General features: G+C 49.1%; 6 protein-coding genes across 6 annotated transcripts; 3 read left to right on the top strand and 3 right to left on the bottom strand.

Annotated features, from left to right (window-relative positions):
* Positions 1-847: 847 nt before the first annotated feature.
* On the top strand, positions 848-1,674 carry N7529_004228 (putative isochorismatase family hydrolase; the record flags this gene model as incomplete). The annotated part of the gene is made up of 3 exons (XM_057239755.1): positions 848-937; positions 990-1,302; positions 1,364-1,674. The coding sequence occupies 3 exons, from the start codon at positions 848-850 to the stop codon at positions 1,672-1,674; spliced, it is 714 nt and encodes a 237-aa protein (XP_057099050.1).
* Positions 1,675-2,425: 751 nt separating this feature from the next.
* Positions 2,426-4,765, bottom strand: N7529_004229 (transcription factor domain-containing protein; the record flags this gene model as incomplete). The annotated part of the gene is made up of 1 exon (XM_057239756.1): positions 2,426-4,765. One exon carries the CDS (start codon positions 4,763-4,765, stop codon positions 2,426-2,428), a length of 2,340 nt encoding a protein of 779 aa, XP_057099051.1.
* Positions 4,766-5,878: 1,113 nt separating this feature from the next.
* On the top strand, positions 5,879-6,101 carry N7529_004230 (uncharacterized protein; the record flags this gene model as incomplete). The annotated part of the gene is made up of 2 exons (XM_057239757.1): positions 5,879-5,893; positions 5,934-6,101. The coding sequence occupies 2 exons, from the start codon at positions 5,879-5,881 to the stop codon at positions 6,099-6,101; spliced, it is 183 nt and encodes a 60-aa protein (XP_057099052.1).
* Positions 6,102-7,884: 1,783 nt separating this feature from the next.
* On the bottom strand, positions 7,885-9,452 carry erg13A (putative hydroxymethylglutaryl-CoA synthase; the record flags this gene model as incomplete). Its single annotated transcript, XM_057239758.1, has 4 exons — positions 7,885-8,022; positions 8,073-9,172; positions 9,245-9,347; positions 9,399-9,452. The coding sequence occupies 4 exons, from the start codon at positions 9,450-9,452 to the stop codon at positions 7,885-7,887; spliced, it is 1,395 nt and encodes a 464-aa protein (XP_057099053.1).
* A 536-nt stretch (positions 9,453-9,988) lies between these two features.
* On the bottom strand, positions 9,989-10,724 carry N7529_004232 (proteasome assembly chaperone 4 family protein; the record flags this gene model as incomplete). Its single annotated transcript, XM_057239759.1, has 2 exons — positions 9,989-10,231; positions 10,506-10,724. The coding sequence occupies 2 exons, from the start codon at positions 10,722-10,724 to the stop codon at positions 9,989-9,991; spliced, it is 462 nt and encodes a 153-aa protein (XP_057099054.1).
* A 319-nt stretch (positions 10,725-11,043) lies between these two features.
* N7529_004233 (uncharacterized protein) lies at positions 11,044-12,401 on the top strand (the record flags this gene model as incomplete). Its single annotated transcript, XM_057239760.1, has 2 exons — positions 11,044-11,165; positions 11,288-12,401. The coding sequence occupies 2 exons, from the start codon at positions 11,044-11,046 to the stop codon at positions 12,399-12,401; spliced, it is 1,236 nt and encodes a 411-aa protein (XP_057099055.1).
* Positions 12,402-13,240: the final 839 nt, after the last annotated feature.

The following is a 13,240-nucleotide window of genomic DNA, read 5'->3' on the forward strand; positions in this document are numbered from 1 at the left end:
ATCCGGACTCAGCGTTAGAAGATTGACCTTGTCGCTTATCTTGGAAAAAAAAAACCGTGAACGCCTTGATGATGTGAACGCTGGCTCAATTGCGGAATGAATCTAATTTGAGACCTGATTTCCCAAGTTACTCGAGGCTGTTATTGCTTTCTCATTGCTTAGCGAATAACGGTCAGCAGAGCTATGCCTTTTTAGGAAATTGCGTTCCATCCCAGTACTTCTCGCTAAGTCAACTTTTAACTTCAACTTGATCATCTCAAGAGTAAACAAAATGTCTATACCGGAACTAGAAAATGTAAAGACAAATTGGAGAAAACTATACCGGCCTTCAAATTTTCGTTAGAAGGCCGGGACCCTGCAATAAGTGTAATCAATCTATGCCATTCATCTGGAAATAAGCTACTGCACGCTATATCCATGATCGGGATCAAAGTGGAAAATGGATACTCCAATGGTTGATAATACTTCCGTAACGATCTCGTAATGTCACTCTATACTGTAATATGACCGTTCCCCTGGGATCCATGTGGCTGTTGATGCAAGCCAAGACATTGCGGTAAACCCAACCTGTATACGTCCAGCACTGACATTACGCACTGGCAGCAAACAACACCAACACCGACGGCACGATAATTTCGCGATAAGCAACGCAGTAAGCGAGGTCTGTCTTAGAAAATATTTGGTCATGATTATCCGATCAAGACGAGCGGTTGGTCTCGGAGTCTCATCACGAGCTGGCCTCGACGGGTATAAAAGCGACCTCATCCCCAGGCATTGAGGTATATCCAGATCAGATCATCCAGACATCCTCAGCTCCTTTCACAGCTTCCAAACTCTCTCTGTCAACATGTTCATCTCCGCTGGTATCAAGGCCGCCCTGCTGCTCGCAGCAACTGTTCCCGCCCTGGCCTGGAACAGACTCAACAAGGACAACGCCGTGAGTTTCAGTCCTGCAAGTCCCCATCCGACCCGGAATCTAACTATCCCAGGCCCTCCTCATCATCGACCACCAGGTCGGTCTCGCCCAGGTCGTCCGTGACTACAACACCAACGACTTCCGCAACAACATCCTCGGCCACTCAGCTCTGGGCAACGTTTTCAACCTGCCCACTGTCCTGACTAGCTCTTCGGACCAGGGCCCCAACGGCCTGATGCTGAAGGAGATCATCGACATGCACCCCAATGCCACCTTCGTCCGCCGCCAGGGTGAAGTTAACGCCTGGGACAACGCCGATTTCCGCGCCGCCGTCAAGGCCACCGGCAAGAAGCAGCTGATTATCGCTGGTATTGTGACTGAAGTTTGTAAGTTCGCTCGTCCCGAGAAACTCTCATTTGTATAATTAGACAATTATTGACAACGCAGGCACCTCTTTCCTGGCTCTTTCCCTCGTCGACGCTGGCTACGAAGTGTTCGCCAACACCGATGCCAGCGGTACCTTCGACATCCGCCTTGCGGAGGATGCGAACCGCCGCATGGAGAAGGCTGGCGTCACTCTCATGGGCCTGTTCGGTATCGTCTGCGACTTGATGCGCGACTGGCGCAAGACCCCCGGTCTCAATGAGGTTCTGCCTTTCCTTGACAAGTACCAGTTCGCTTACGGTCTTGTTGCGCGCCACCACGCTGGTTCTATCCAGAATGGTACTCTGTTCCCCGTTGAGCAGACCTTGATTTAAGTCCTTGCCTTGGATGAGATCGGTTGAGATGTTGGAGGTGTTGAGTGTTGTGGTTGGAGAGATGGAGTGAGCTCAAGGAACTGGTGTATTGCTAATGTTTGATTGAGATATAGTTGCTTTAGCATATTATGGGATCAATCAATAAAAGTCAATGTCAAATTAAAACCGCTTTGCCAATCACCTAAAGGGCCGAGGAACATATCCAGAGAACCGAGGGCCTCGAGTCGCATCCCTTCTGGGAAGGTGCCATCAAGAGGCTCTTGGGCATATGGGTACATATTGAGAAAGGTGCGAACTGTCCGAGTAAAATCGCTCCCCCCCTTGTCTTTGACTTCTCTCTCTTTTACTTTTTCTTTTCCTCACTACGCTCGACATCTGGCTAAACATCAATTTCACGTTACACCAATCGATAGTTTGAAAAATCTTCATGTTTCAATACTTATACTTGTCAATATATACAGAAAAAAAGCCAGAGCTATGAACAAGGACGGGCAAGGGTATCGGCAATGCAATCTCGGCGAGGGAGATATAAAGGCAACCAAGCCGCAACGACTGCCTATGAGTATTCGCAAAACTCCAAACCAGTTCTGGATCCAGATGAATCCGATGAAGCATATGATGCGGGTGGACTGTGCGACACCAAAGTGTGAAAGGACGGCAAAAAAAAACACATCGCTGATAGATTCGACAAGAGCATGCTGAACCCCGAAGCCAAAGAAACAAAAATGAAAAGATGAAAAAGGCACCCGCTTTAAATAATGCTAGCAATCGTCATGCGTGAATGCGCGGAACTCGACCGCCTATCCGTAGACGCCGGTTCCGGCGCAAGAGCAGAGGCAGAGACATCCTGCTTCGCCTGAACAGGGACCGGATACTCCAGCCGATGCTGCTCGGAGAACATATCGTGAACAACTTTCTCAATCCACTCCCACCCCTCCCACTCCTCATCCGTGTCCGTCTCCGGCCTGCCGGCGGGATTCGGCGTCGTCCTGTGCCCCATGCCCTCGAGCTGCGAGCCCGTCTCGGAGCCGTGCCAGACCCAGCTGCCATCGCTGGTGCCTTGCATATCGCCCGAAACGTAGGCCAACATTTCTTCGTCGCGGTCAAGATCCGGGATGTGGCCCTCGGCGCGGATGCGGGAGAGCAGACGCCGCAAGAAGAAGGCGAGGTAGCGGCCGCAGGCGGCGTTCGCGGTGCGCGTGTCGCCGATGGAGACGAGGGCTTGCACGCAAGCGAGGGCGCCAGCGTATTCGGCGCGGAACAGAAGGAGCAGGCTGCAGCGCCAGATGTGGGTGCAGAGGATGGAGCCGGCACAGGAGGCGAAGAGGGCACGTGGGTCGTTGCCGGGGGTGGGGTGAGTTGGGTAATTGCGTGTACAGCGGGCGAGAATATTGGCTGTGTCGAGGGCTGTAGAGACGCAGTAGTCCATTGCAGAGGCACGGACGATATCTGGGCAGAAGGGGGAGATGTTGTGGCGGTGGAGGAGGAGGCGGGCGTTTTGGAGGTAGATAACCGGGGCGAGGGAGCGGGGGTCGAGGTCTTGGTCGGTTTTGGGGTGGAATTGAGATGGGAAGGTTGCGAGGCAGGTGTTGAAATGGAGTTCGAAGGTTTCGAGGGTCGCTGAGCTGATGGTTGCTGAGCGAAGGGTGCGGGTGAGTTGGCCGATTGAGCGGACGACGTGAATAGTTGCTAGTAATGGTGTGGTTTGTTGGTTGTCCGGGGTCTTGCCTCCTTCTGTGATGTATTGTTCGTCCACCGGACATGGTAGATCGATATCGCAGTCTTGGTCATTGATCAGTACCGGCTTTCCCATCTCGAGCGCGAGTAGTCTATCCCAGGCGTATACCCCCCACCAAACGCGTTTCCGCATCTCGCCTTCGACGGCAGGCCATGGTCCGGAGTCGATGTGCAACCCAATCTCTTGGGCCACACGTGTGGCGGAACCAATCCACACCCAGCTGGCCGACTTTGAATTGACCTCATACAAAAAGATGCTTGACAGCAAAGCAGCCCGAACCCGATCCAAGTTAAAGCTATCATGCCAGACATCGATAATTCCACATGATGTGCGAATGTATTTCTTGCCTTCCTCTTCGCGGTTTGGCTCTGTTGTATGGATAGCACCACAGGCAAATACACCAAACAGAACAGCCGCCCATACATTCGAGACTCCTAGTAATGAGCCCGACCGATAGACTTTGTCATACTCCGCAGTGAAGGTGGGCCAGTGAAGCACTGGCAACACCGAGTGAACACAATTAAAGTATTGCGCCAACAGGTGGTCTGCCAAGTTCTTTGGCGGCAGATCCGGCGCATTACCCGTTACCAGTGACTCCGCACCCTGCGCGCGGTAAGGGGTCGGCACTTTGAAAATGCCACGTCCATAGTGGCGGAGATTAGAGCGCACGTCAGAAAAATCCTGAGCAATAGGCGCCTTTGACCGACGCACAGGGCGGTACTCGATCTCAGGCAACTTGATCATCGGCTGCGGCACGCCTTCATCGACATCAACCATGCGATCCGGTCGCATCATTCCAGTCTGTAGATGCTGTAATTGCTGCTTGGTGTTTTGCAGCTGTTTCTCTAAATCCTGAACTTGCTTGATAGACGACATGCGACGGTTGGTCTCCTTGGTAAATTGACAGCGGACCCTGCGATTGTTACATTCGGTGCAACTGGATGATTCGGAAGCGTCACATTTAACCTTGCGTTCGCGACAGGCATCGCAGCTAGGATCTTTTCTACGCTGGCGATATGCGCGCTTTTGCTGTAATTGCGCGGGGGTCGGTTGGCCATGGCCGACGGGGCTGGTTTGGTAGAGAGGAGCTGAACCCATTGGCGGCGGATCGGGGAGCGCACCACTCTCGGCGGGAGAACCTGAAGCAGAGTCATAGAAGCGCTGGTAGGGTGATGTTGCTGGTGCAGCTAGTTGCTGCATAGGTTGTAATAGATGAGCCATTTGCATACCACTGTTTGGTCTGCTCGGCGGAGCGGAAAGCAGGGCCGCAGGAGCCGGGAATGCGCCCGACGTCACTGACTGCACCGGTGGGAGTTCGTAGCCCGGGTTATTTCCGCGATAGTGAGGCTGCATTGTGAGAAAGCAGAGATGAGGGGAAATTTAAGAAATAATGATGATTTTGCCGACTTATTTCTCTTTTCTTTTTTCTGTTCTTTTCTTTTTTTTTATATGTTCTTTCCCCCCTCAAATTTCAAAACGTGTGTTAATCGTGAGAGCAAGATTGCAAGGCCATTGTCGAAATTGGGGATAAGGAAATGAAAATGAAATCAGAAATTAGGCCAAATGCGAGTGCAAGTAAAAAACAGCAAAGGCGAAATGGCGCCTGTCTCCAGACAATCGGGTTGCGCGGAGTATGCAAATGCCGAGGTTGGGGCGATCAAAGAATGTGAAGAAAAGGGGAGATCGGAGAATGTTTCAAATCGGTTGAAGAAAGAGAGAAAAAAGGGAAAGAGAAAAGAAAGGGAAAAAAAAGGAAAGAAAAAAGCGAGGAAAAGCGAGAAAAAGCGAACCAGATCGACGAGAACAGTATTACGATCACCATTAACAAAGCTCCATCAGGGTCCCGTATTCAAATCAAACTTCAGATCGCGGAGAATATTTCAAACAGTTTTAAGAAAAATTAAGAAATTAAAATTTTAAGGAATCTTCAGCCGAAAAATGACAGATCTAGCCGAGCCGATAGATATTAAATTATATCTACCTACATATGTATACCCAGGTATTACCTATCGCTATACCTACATACGTATGTACACCTGTGGGCATCTCTCAGTCGATATGTGGGTAGTCAGACTAGAGAATCATCTTCAATGTATCTTGCCTATCACCAGAAATACCTATTACACCCATTTTCACCATGCACACCCCGAGATCGGCAGTGGCAGTGTCGATGGCTACCAGAAGTGGAATTCAAAGAAACTCATGGTCCACCGGTGAACTTTGTCTGGTTGGTTCATTGGAACTCAATCCAGTGTAAGGTCATCCGGTATGCCCTTGGCGGTGTCCACCTAATTGTTGACAGATAGGCTAGGTATGATGATCATTAAGAAAGAATTTAGTCAAAATTAAGGTCTCGGGCTCTAGATGAATTGGAGCCCGAGTTATGTGTGAGATTTATACTTTTATACGTTGCATAGACCGAAAATCAAAACCTAGCAGATGAAAATCCGCCTGTAGAAATAGTTAATGAAACCCCATCTGGTGTGCCACTAGTAAAGGAAAACTAAACGATCGCATCTAGATAGACCTGTTGGATCTCGGTGGTCGTCGCTTCAACTCGACTTCTGCACAAGCCCTGATGATCGACTTCGGAAGTCATGCACCGGACCACATGGAACAGGCCGGATGGTTGACCCGGGACCCAGTGGCAAACCTGGGAATGGGCCAATCTTTCCTACTCGAGCGATGACTGGCTGCCGAGCATTGGTCGATTTATCAGACTGGTATTCACTTACAGTGCCCGAGCTTTGTCCGAAACGTTTGATGTGAGGAGTCTCTAGATATCCGCTCTTCCGAAAATAACTAATTCGGTGATTGATCTACTAACGTCAAAAAGGCAGGTTCGTTGTCAGATAGTGCAGTCTGTGCCGTCTTTGACATGATTGACATGCCAACGCCGGTGCTCCAACCCGAATAGGTCTGGTGCCGCGAACGGAGAATTTCTCCAGGACCCTAAGCACCAACGTCTTGGCCATATTAATCTCACCAACCTGATGCGTTGGACATTTCCAACAATGCCAATGCTATGCAGGACTGAACAGGAAAAGCTACTTACAACAACTTTGGTCTGAAAAAGAAATTAATTAAAACGAGCACAGACAGCCTCAGCCGCTCCGCCCCTCCCATTGTTGGTTAGTTTCCCGTCAATCAGCACTGATTCCCGGAACTACTCCGGTCGGCTCGTCAAGCGAAGAGAGCCCGGGTCGTATCGCTTTGTATTGGCCCTTGCAGTCTGGGAAGTTCAACCTTGAGATTATTGTATGTCGCGATCGGCTTCCCCGCTCTCGGTTAGACGCTTAGGGCATCTGGACTTGTTCCGACTTCCTTCGCATTGGTTATATAGAGAGCGTGGCGGCGCCTCAACTTAACTAGCTGCTGTCATTTTTTTTTAAAAAAAGGTACTTTGTTTATCGTCTCCCGATCATGCATTCCTTGGGCGCATTGCTGCACGAGCTTAACGCTGAGCCAAATAAGTTTACCGTTCGTGCCGTCGGAATTATTCTCCATACGCAGAGGCTCAGCGCAACGGCACGTTTAGAGCATTGACCTTGTCTTATGACATCCAATTATGTGCACAGAAATATACCAGCACCGAGCGGTTGGTTTTTAGCGAGAGGCTGGTAGCGAGGACCCTGGATTTCTTGACTGAGGCAATTTTGCCACTAGGTGCTCAGGAGATAGTCTGCATATGCCATACGCTAATATTGATTGTTTGGGGTCCGCGCGTCGACTTACATATGGGAGTGCCTATCATTTCACGGCAGTTAGCCATTATCAGTTCCGACTTGGTACAATGCGCATGGGCTTTGCGCAGTTCGGCCGCCTCCGAAGTAAAAGTACTGATTGCATAGCCGCCCACCCCCACTGCCAAGAACAAAATGGCCAGCTTGTCTCTCACAGTGCTTCTGTTAGGTCAAGCTGACGTTCAAACAGACTCAATGTGTAGATTCATCAATTTTCCTTCAATCCCAAAATTAAGACCACCTCCACCTTGTACCTGACACATAATTAGGCATGTCAGTGAGAGAAAAACACACCCGGAGTTGCCCCACAGCGGGACAACGATCTGATGAAACAAACTCCCGTTAACCGAGCTCTTCCGATTTGTTCTGGTTTCACAGCTGTCACAGTATTTAACTTGAGACTCCCGATGTCTTTCCGCCTGCTAGTCCGCGGGTATGTCTCAGATCAAACGGGGGAGGGTTTTGGCTCTGACGTATGGATCTGAAACTCGGTGCGTGTGCCGAGTGGTCTCTTTTTTGGGCTTCGCAATATTTGTCCAGTTATTTACTGACATCGCTTTTGTAGGTTCATGTGTGATTGAACGCAAGTTTTTTCCGAGTCCATTGATGCAACCCTGCTATAGTTATGGATTAAGGTGGTATGCTCGTGTAATATAAATTAAAGCATGTGAAATGTTTCACAGCGCGAGCAAAGCTTAACTATCTTGGTGCCTTGAACTTAATGGTCGCTTAGCTTTTCACCGAATATGTCCGTCGGAATTCCTCGTCCACATGAGCAAGGTAGTATGTCCCCGGCGCAAGCGCATCGATGTTTCCAATAGGCGTGTAACCCTTCTGTTGATAGGCTTTCTCGCGAACTCTGCACATCTATTGCGATCGTTAGTTCCATCTTCAATCTTGGGACGAAAATCACTCACCGCATCGTAAAATTCGGGGGCCATTTTCTCTCTCCTAGCTAAGCGAGCATGCAAGTCAATTTTCTGCGCTAAGCGGAGCACATCGCCAACAACACGCAGACTGAATAGTGTGCTAGCCATTCCACTTCCGAAGCTGAACATGCCAATTCGTTTGCCTAAAAGCTCCTCGTTTGGTACATTGCTTAGCAGACTGACCAACCCGGAATATAAGCTCGCAGTGTACATGTTTCCGCACATCGTCGGGCAAGTCAGACTGGGCTGCACGCGCTGTGAGAATCGCTCTCGCGACAGCCCCATGAACAGCTTTTCTAGACTCTTGTCCTGCAACGAATCTTCATAGTCCAGCTCTCTAATCGTAGGAGGAATATCATCCGGAGTAAACAGCGCATTGTCCGGACACGCGACGAAGTCGTTCCATAGCAGTCGGGCATAAGCCTTGCTCACAAGCTTGCAGTTTGGCGCGTGGAAAACAAAGAAATCGAACTCACCAAGTGGAGCCCAGACTTCGGTCGAGCGTCCATCCAAGCCAGAACTCTTCAAGCCCATTCCACCTTCATGGCCATCCATTCCCATAATCCCATTCTTCTTCTGCCGATACCCGCGATAGCACATATCCAGAGCCTCAATATACCGGCTCGACGAGTTCTTGTCAACGAGCGGATACTCACTACCAAAATCAGGCTTGTAGAAGTCATACTCATGGCGCATAAAGGAAGCCCTCAGCGGCTCGACAACAAGCTTTGCGTCTGCACCAACCAGCATCGCAACGCATCCCGCGCCGCCAGTCGGCCGCGCAGCAACGGTGTTATACAAGGCGATGTCAACGGCCACGACGATCGCATCGCGCCCATCCCATGCAGAGGATTCGATCCAGTGCACTGCGTTCAGAAGTGCGGCTGTGCCACCGTAGCAGGCGTTGTAGGTATCCACCCCCTCAATATCGCCGTTTGGAGTGAACAGTTGCATCAATACTGTCTTGGTAGATTTTGCTTTGTCCAGGGGGGTTTCGGTGCCGACTTCTAGGCGGCCGATTGTACTTGCATCTATGTTGTTTTTGGAGAGTAGGTTTGAAACCGTCGTCAAGGCTAGGGAGCTTGTGTCTGGAATACGTTAGCCATAAACTTTGAGAGATAGGAAGCCTTGGTGGCTGTGTGGCTCGGGGATTCTCTTGCCTTCGCGGTCGTCGCAGAAACTCATCTTTGTTTGCCCCAGTCCAACTGTGTATTTTCCTTTGCTGGCGCCGAGGAATTGTTCGAGCTCAGATTGAGAGACATACTGGCATTCAATAATTAGGCGTCAAATCCTTCAAGGTAATATGATGCTTACTCTGCTGGGGAAGTATATCTCGATGGCTTTGATGCCAATATTGAAAGGAGCCATAATCACGGTCTGGAGGCCGAGAGGACAATCTTTGGATAAGTAAACGACATTTTTGGAGAGGGCACTTCAGGTATTTATATTCCAGCGTCTCCAAGGGACTATGTTTTGGAAGCTGTTTGGCTCCTGAGCAGGATGGAGGCACTGTGGGCCAACCACCTTGTCTGTGTCGAACTTGATCCAATCTCTGTAAGCCATTGCACTGAGATGAAAGAAGTTGACAAGCTCCGTTCGACCGAAACAACAATCTTAGAGCTTGAAAGAGGATGACTGGCCAGGATCGTGACATTCGTGAGTATACGCTGTAGATTGAGGCCTGGTATCAGAATTACCACGTAGGTCGGAATCCTTTTAGGCAGCACTTGAGCTTGGTGGACAGGGAAGAACTAAAGTGCATGCAGGCGAAAGAAATCAAAAGATCAAGCCTGGGTATATTGAGATCTGTGATGTTCCATTGGGTATGATTCTGACCAGAATGGACGACGAAGACGAAATTTGACAACTTGTCGTAAACCAAACAACGGCCTGATCAAGGCTTTCTATTCAGTAGGCTTCTCCTTCTTGTGCTCTTCCCATTTCTCCATGATGACGTTGATGATTTTGGTCAGCCCCTCCATTTCCTCTGCCACCTCCAGGCCCAGACCATGTGGGTCGATACTGCACCCAACATAGACAGGGATGGAGAACCGCCTGGCCAGAATTTTGGCTATGCGGGATGTGTACTCGATGCTAGGCGCTGATGTGTAAAGTGTTGTTGCTATTGTTGATTTGGATGATGTGCGCTGGATGGATGTTAGCTTTAGATTTAACAGAAATACAACAAGATTAAAGATAAAATAGAAGGTATATTGTGAATGTATCATGGCTTTCGATTCGAAATCAAGGATGGGTTGTGCACAGTATATTGGAGCATATTCCACTTGACCCGCGCTTGGAACATCAAAGTGAGACTTCAGCGGCAGATAAAGCGGATTATATGTCCACGGGCTGCTTTTTAGGAGAAACAATGCAATTGATACTCGGGGAAATGATAGAGTTGATATGTCATATACTTACATCGGGCATCGCATAGACGAAACTCCCCATCGGCTTAATTGAACCGCCAGAGTCGACAGGACTTGAAGTAGCCAGAAATACCATAGCACAATGACCCAGGAAGTTTAGGTGGACATGGGCTGTTGTATGCAAAGCTTTGGGCAACGTGAATGAAATCTCTTGGGGTTTGACACTCGGAGCCGTCACCTCCGGTTGAAGAATTGCGGCCTCGGTCGCCATTGATAATTTGCTTTGCAAATAAACAGAGGGTTAGATGCTTAGTTGACGAATGTCGATGGAATGGGTTGCAAGGCTCGGGGGAGGAACGTTGAATATCGAAATCCCCGCCCTCACGGCTCCCACCAATGGCAGTGCGGATGCCTCAGGAATATTTTGCCCACTTATTTTCGACTCCCCCTCCATATACTCGTTTACTACTTTCTATCTCTCTGCTTTTCTGTATTTTCACGAGATTGGTCTACAAGTGCCAGCTTCTAAGGCTGGTGCTGACTTTTTTGGTTTTTGATTAAATAATCAGGTCCAGTCACACGACCTTCGCATGGCATCTGAGCATCAACATCCCCATAATGGGGAAGGGGAGAATAGCTGGGAAGGGGATTTCGATCCTTTTGCTGATCCCGAGGAGCGTAGAGTTTTGTTTGCCGCTTTTGACTCTTTCAGGTATGTGGATAAACATCTCCGTAATATGTATTGGCGAATGACTTTGGCATTGGGTTCGGACGTAAACCAAGCATATTGAAACCTCCAGGGCTGTTCGCAATTGCATTACTGACCTTTCACAGACAATATCGGCGGAATGCTCACATGAATACCACTCATCGTCGCCGACAAGCGTTCTACGCTCTGCCATCAGCGCACTGGCAGATGCTCTCAGAGCCCCCATTTTCAATTTTGGACAATTTCAACAAAGTGGATGATGCCATCGACACCAACGCTGAAATGGCTGATGCTATTCTTGAAATTGGTCTGCAATCATTCGGTCTTTCTATAGCTCCTGACAAAAACGATCCTACTCAAAATTGGCATGACACAGCCACGTCTTCAGATGTCAACAAAGCTCACTCCACGATACGTCAATTTTATCGGGATTGGAGCCTCGAAGGGCAAGCTGAAAGAGAAGTCTGCTACGATCCAGTCCTCCAGGATCTCCATCATGAGTTCCAGACGCGGCGCGACAGTGGAGAAGACATCCGCGTTTTGGTACCCGGCGCTGGCCTGGGCCGGCTAGTCTTCGATATCTGCATGGCTGGATACGATGCTGAAGGAAATGAAATCTCTTACCACCAACTGATGGCTAGTAACTGGGTTCTGAACCATACCAAGGGGCCATCAAAGCATGCGCTCCATCCATTTGCACTGCATTTCTCGAACCTCCAATCCCGCACCCAGCAGCTACAGAAAGTCCAGATCCCTGACGTCCATCCCGGGGCTGCAATGCAAGAGGCGATTGGGTCTGGTCGGCGCTTGGGAACAATGTCGATGTCTGCCGCTGATTTTACGGTATTGTACGCTCAGCCGGATAATAAAGAATCATTTGACGCGGTGGCTACAGTGTTCTTCATTGACACGGCTCCAAACCTTATTCGCTACATCGAGGCGATCCGACACAGCCTCAAACCTAATGGAATCTGGATCAATGTTGGCCCCCTACTGTGGCATTTTGATGACGGTCATTCCCGCAAAACAAACGATGTCGGACACGAGTCAGGGATTGGAGAGCCTGGGAATGTGGAGTTGAGCGAAGAAGAAGTGCTGAGCCTTGTCGAGCGCATGGGATTCCGCATTGAGAAAAATGGCGATCGGCGGGCTTGTGGCTATATTCAGGACCCTAACAGCATGCTTCAGAATCTTTACCAGCCATCGCACTGGGTGGCGCGAAAATTGCCTGTGGTGTGAGGGGCCAGAAAGTGGGAAACCCTGTAATTACACGACTCGGCCATTGACAAGGCTGTGTCCGCCTATCTTTTTCCATATTCATTTGGGGGCCAAAACGTACAAAGGAAGAAATCGTCGGAATCCGTGGATCGATCACAGGAAGACTAGAAGCCTATCTAGAATATATGTATATTGCAGTTGTTTTGTGTATAATTTATACGCCATCGTAGAGATCTATAGTTACATGTGTATGTATGGACTCACTCAAAGAGTAAAATGTACCCCGCAGGAGACCTGTGCGTCGCGAAAGAAACGGTGAGATAGAATTGTAAGCAGTTAGGTATCCGAGCTAATAATTCAAGTATTCTAATGTATCAGTTAGTATCATGAAAACACTAAGTCATTTATATGAAGTCTTTTCCGAATCAAGATACGAGAGATCCTCTAAACAACGTACTATATTTGTACTAACGAAGTGGTGCTAAATGTGCTAAGTATAACTTCGATCAGCCTGAGGAATTTCGTCTGCCTCGATAATTTTCTCTCTTCTCCCTTGTATTTACCGCGCCGTTTGTTTTATTCTCTTTTTGTCAAAACTACTTGTCAGGTTTCCGATTCTTTCAAGTCTCTTTGAACTCCACCAATTACCCTAACCTCAGCCTCACTCTCCCCCCCCTCTTTCCTTTCATCCCTTCTTCCCTTTTTCTTTTCTTGTCGCCGCACATGGACCTCATGAGTTCTCGCTTCAGGTCTTTTGGCTTTAATAAAAACAAACACAAGCCAACGCCAAATCCTCCAACTCCGACCATTGTTGCTCCCCCGAGTACTTCTGCAAGCTCCCCGCCTTCCGGCCACAGTTC

Source organism: Penicillium soppii (genome assembly GCF_028829465.1).
Source record: "Penicillium soppii strain IBT 18220 chromosome Unknown utg000004l, whole genome shotgun sequence".
In the NCBI taxonomy this organism is placed as follows: domain Eukaryota; kingdom Fungi; phylum Ascomycota; class Eurotiomycetes; order Eurotiales; family Aspergillaceae; genus Penicillium; species Penicillium soppii.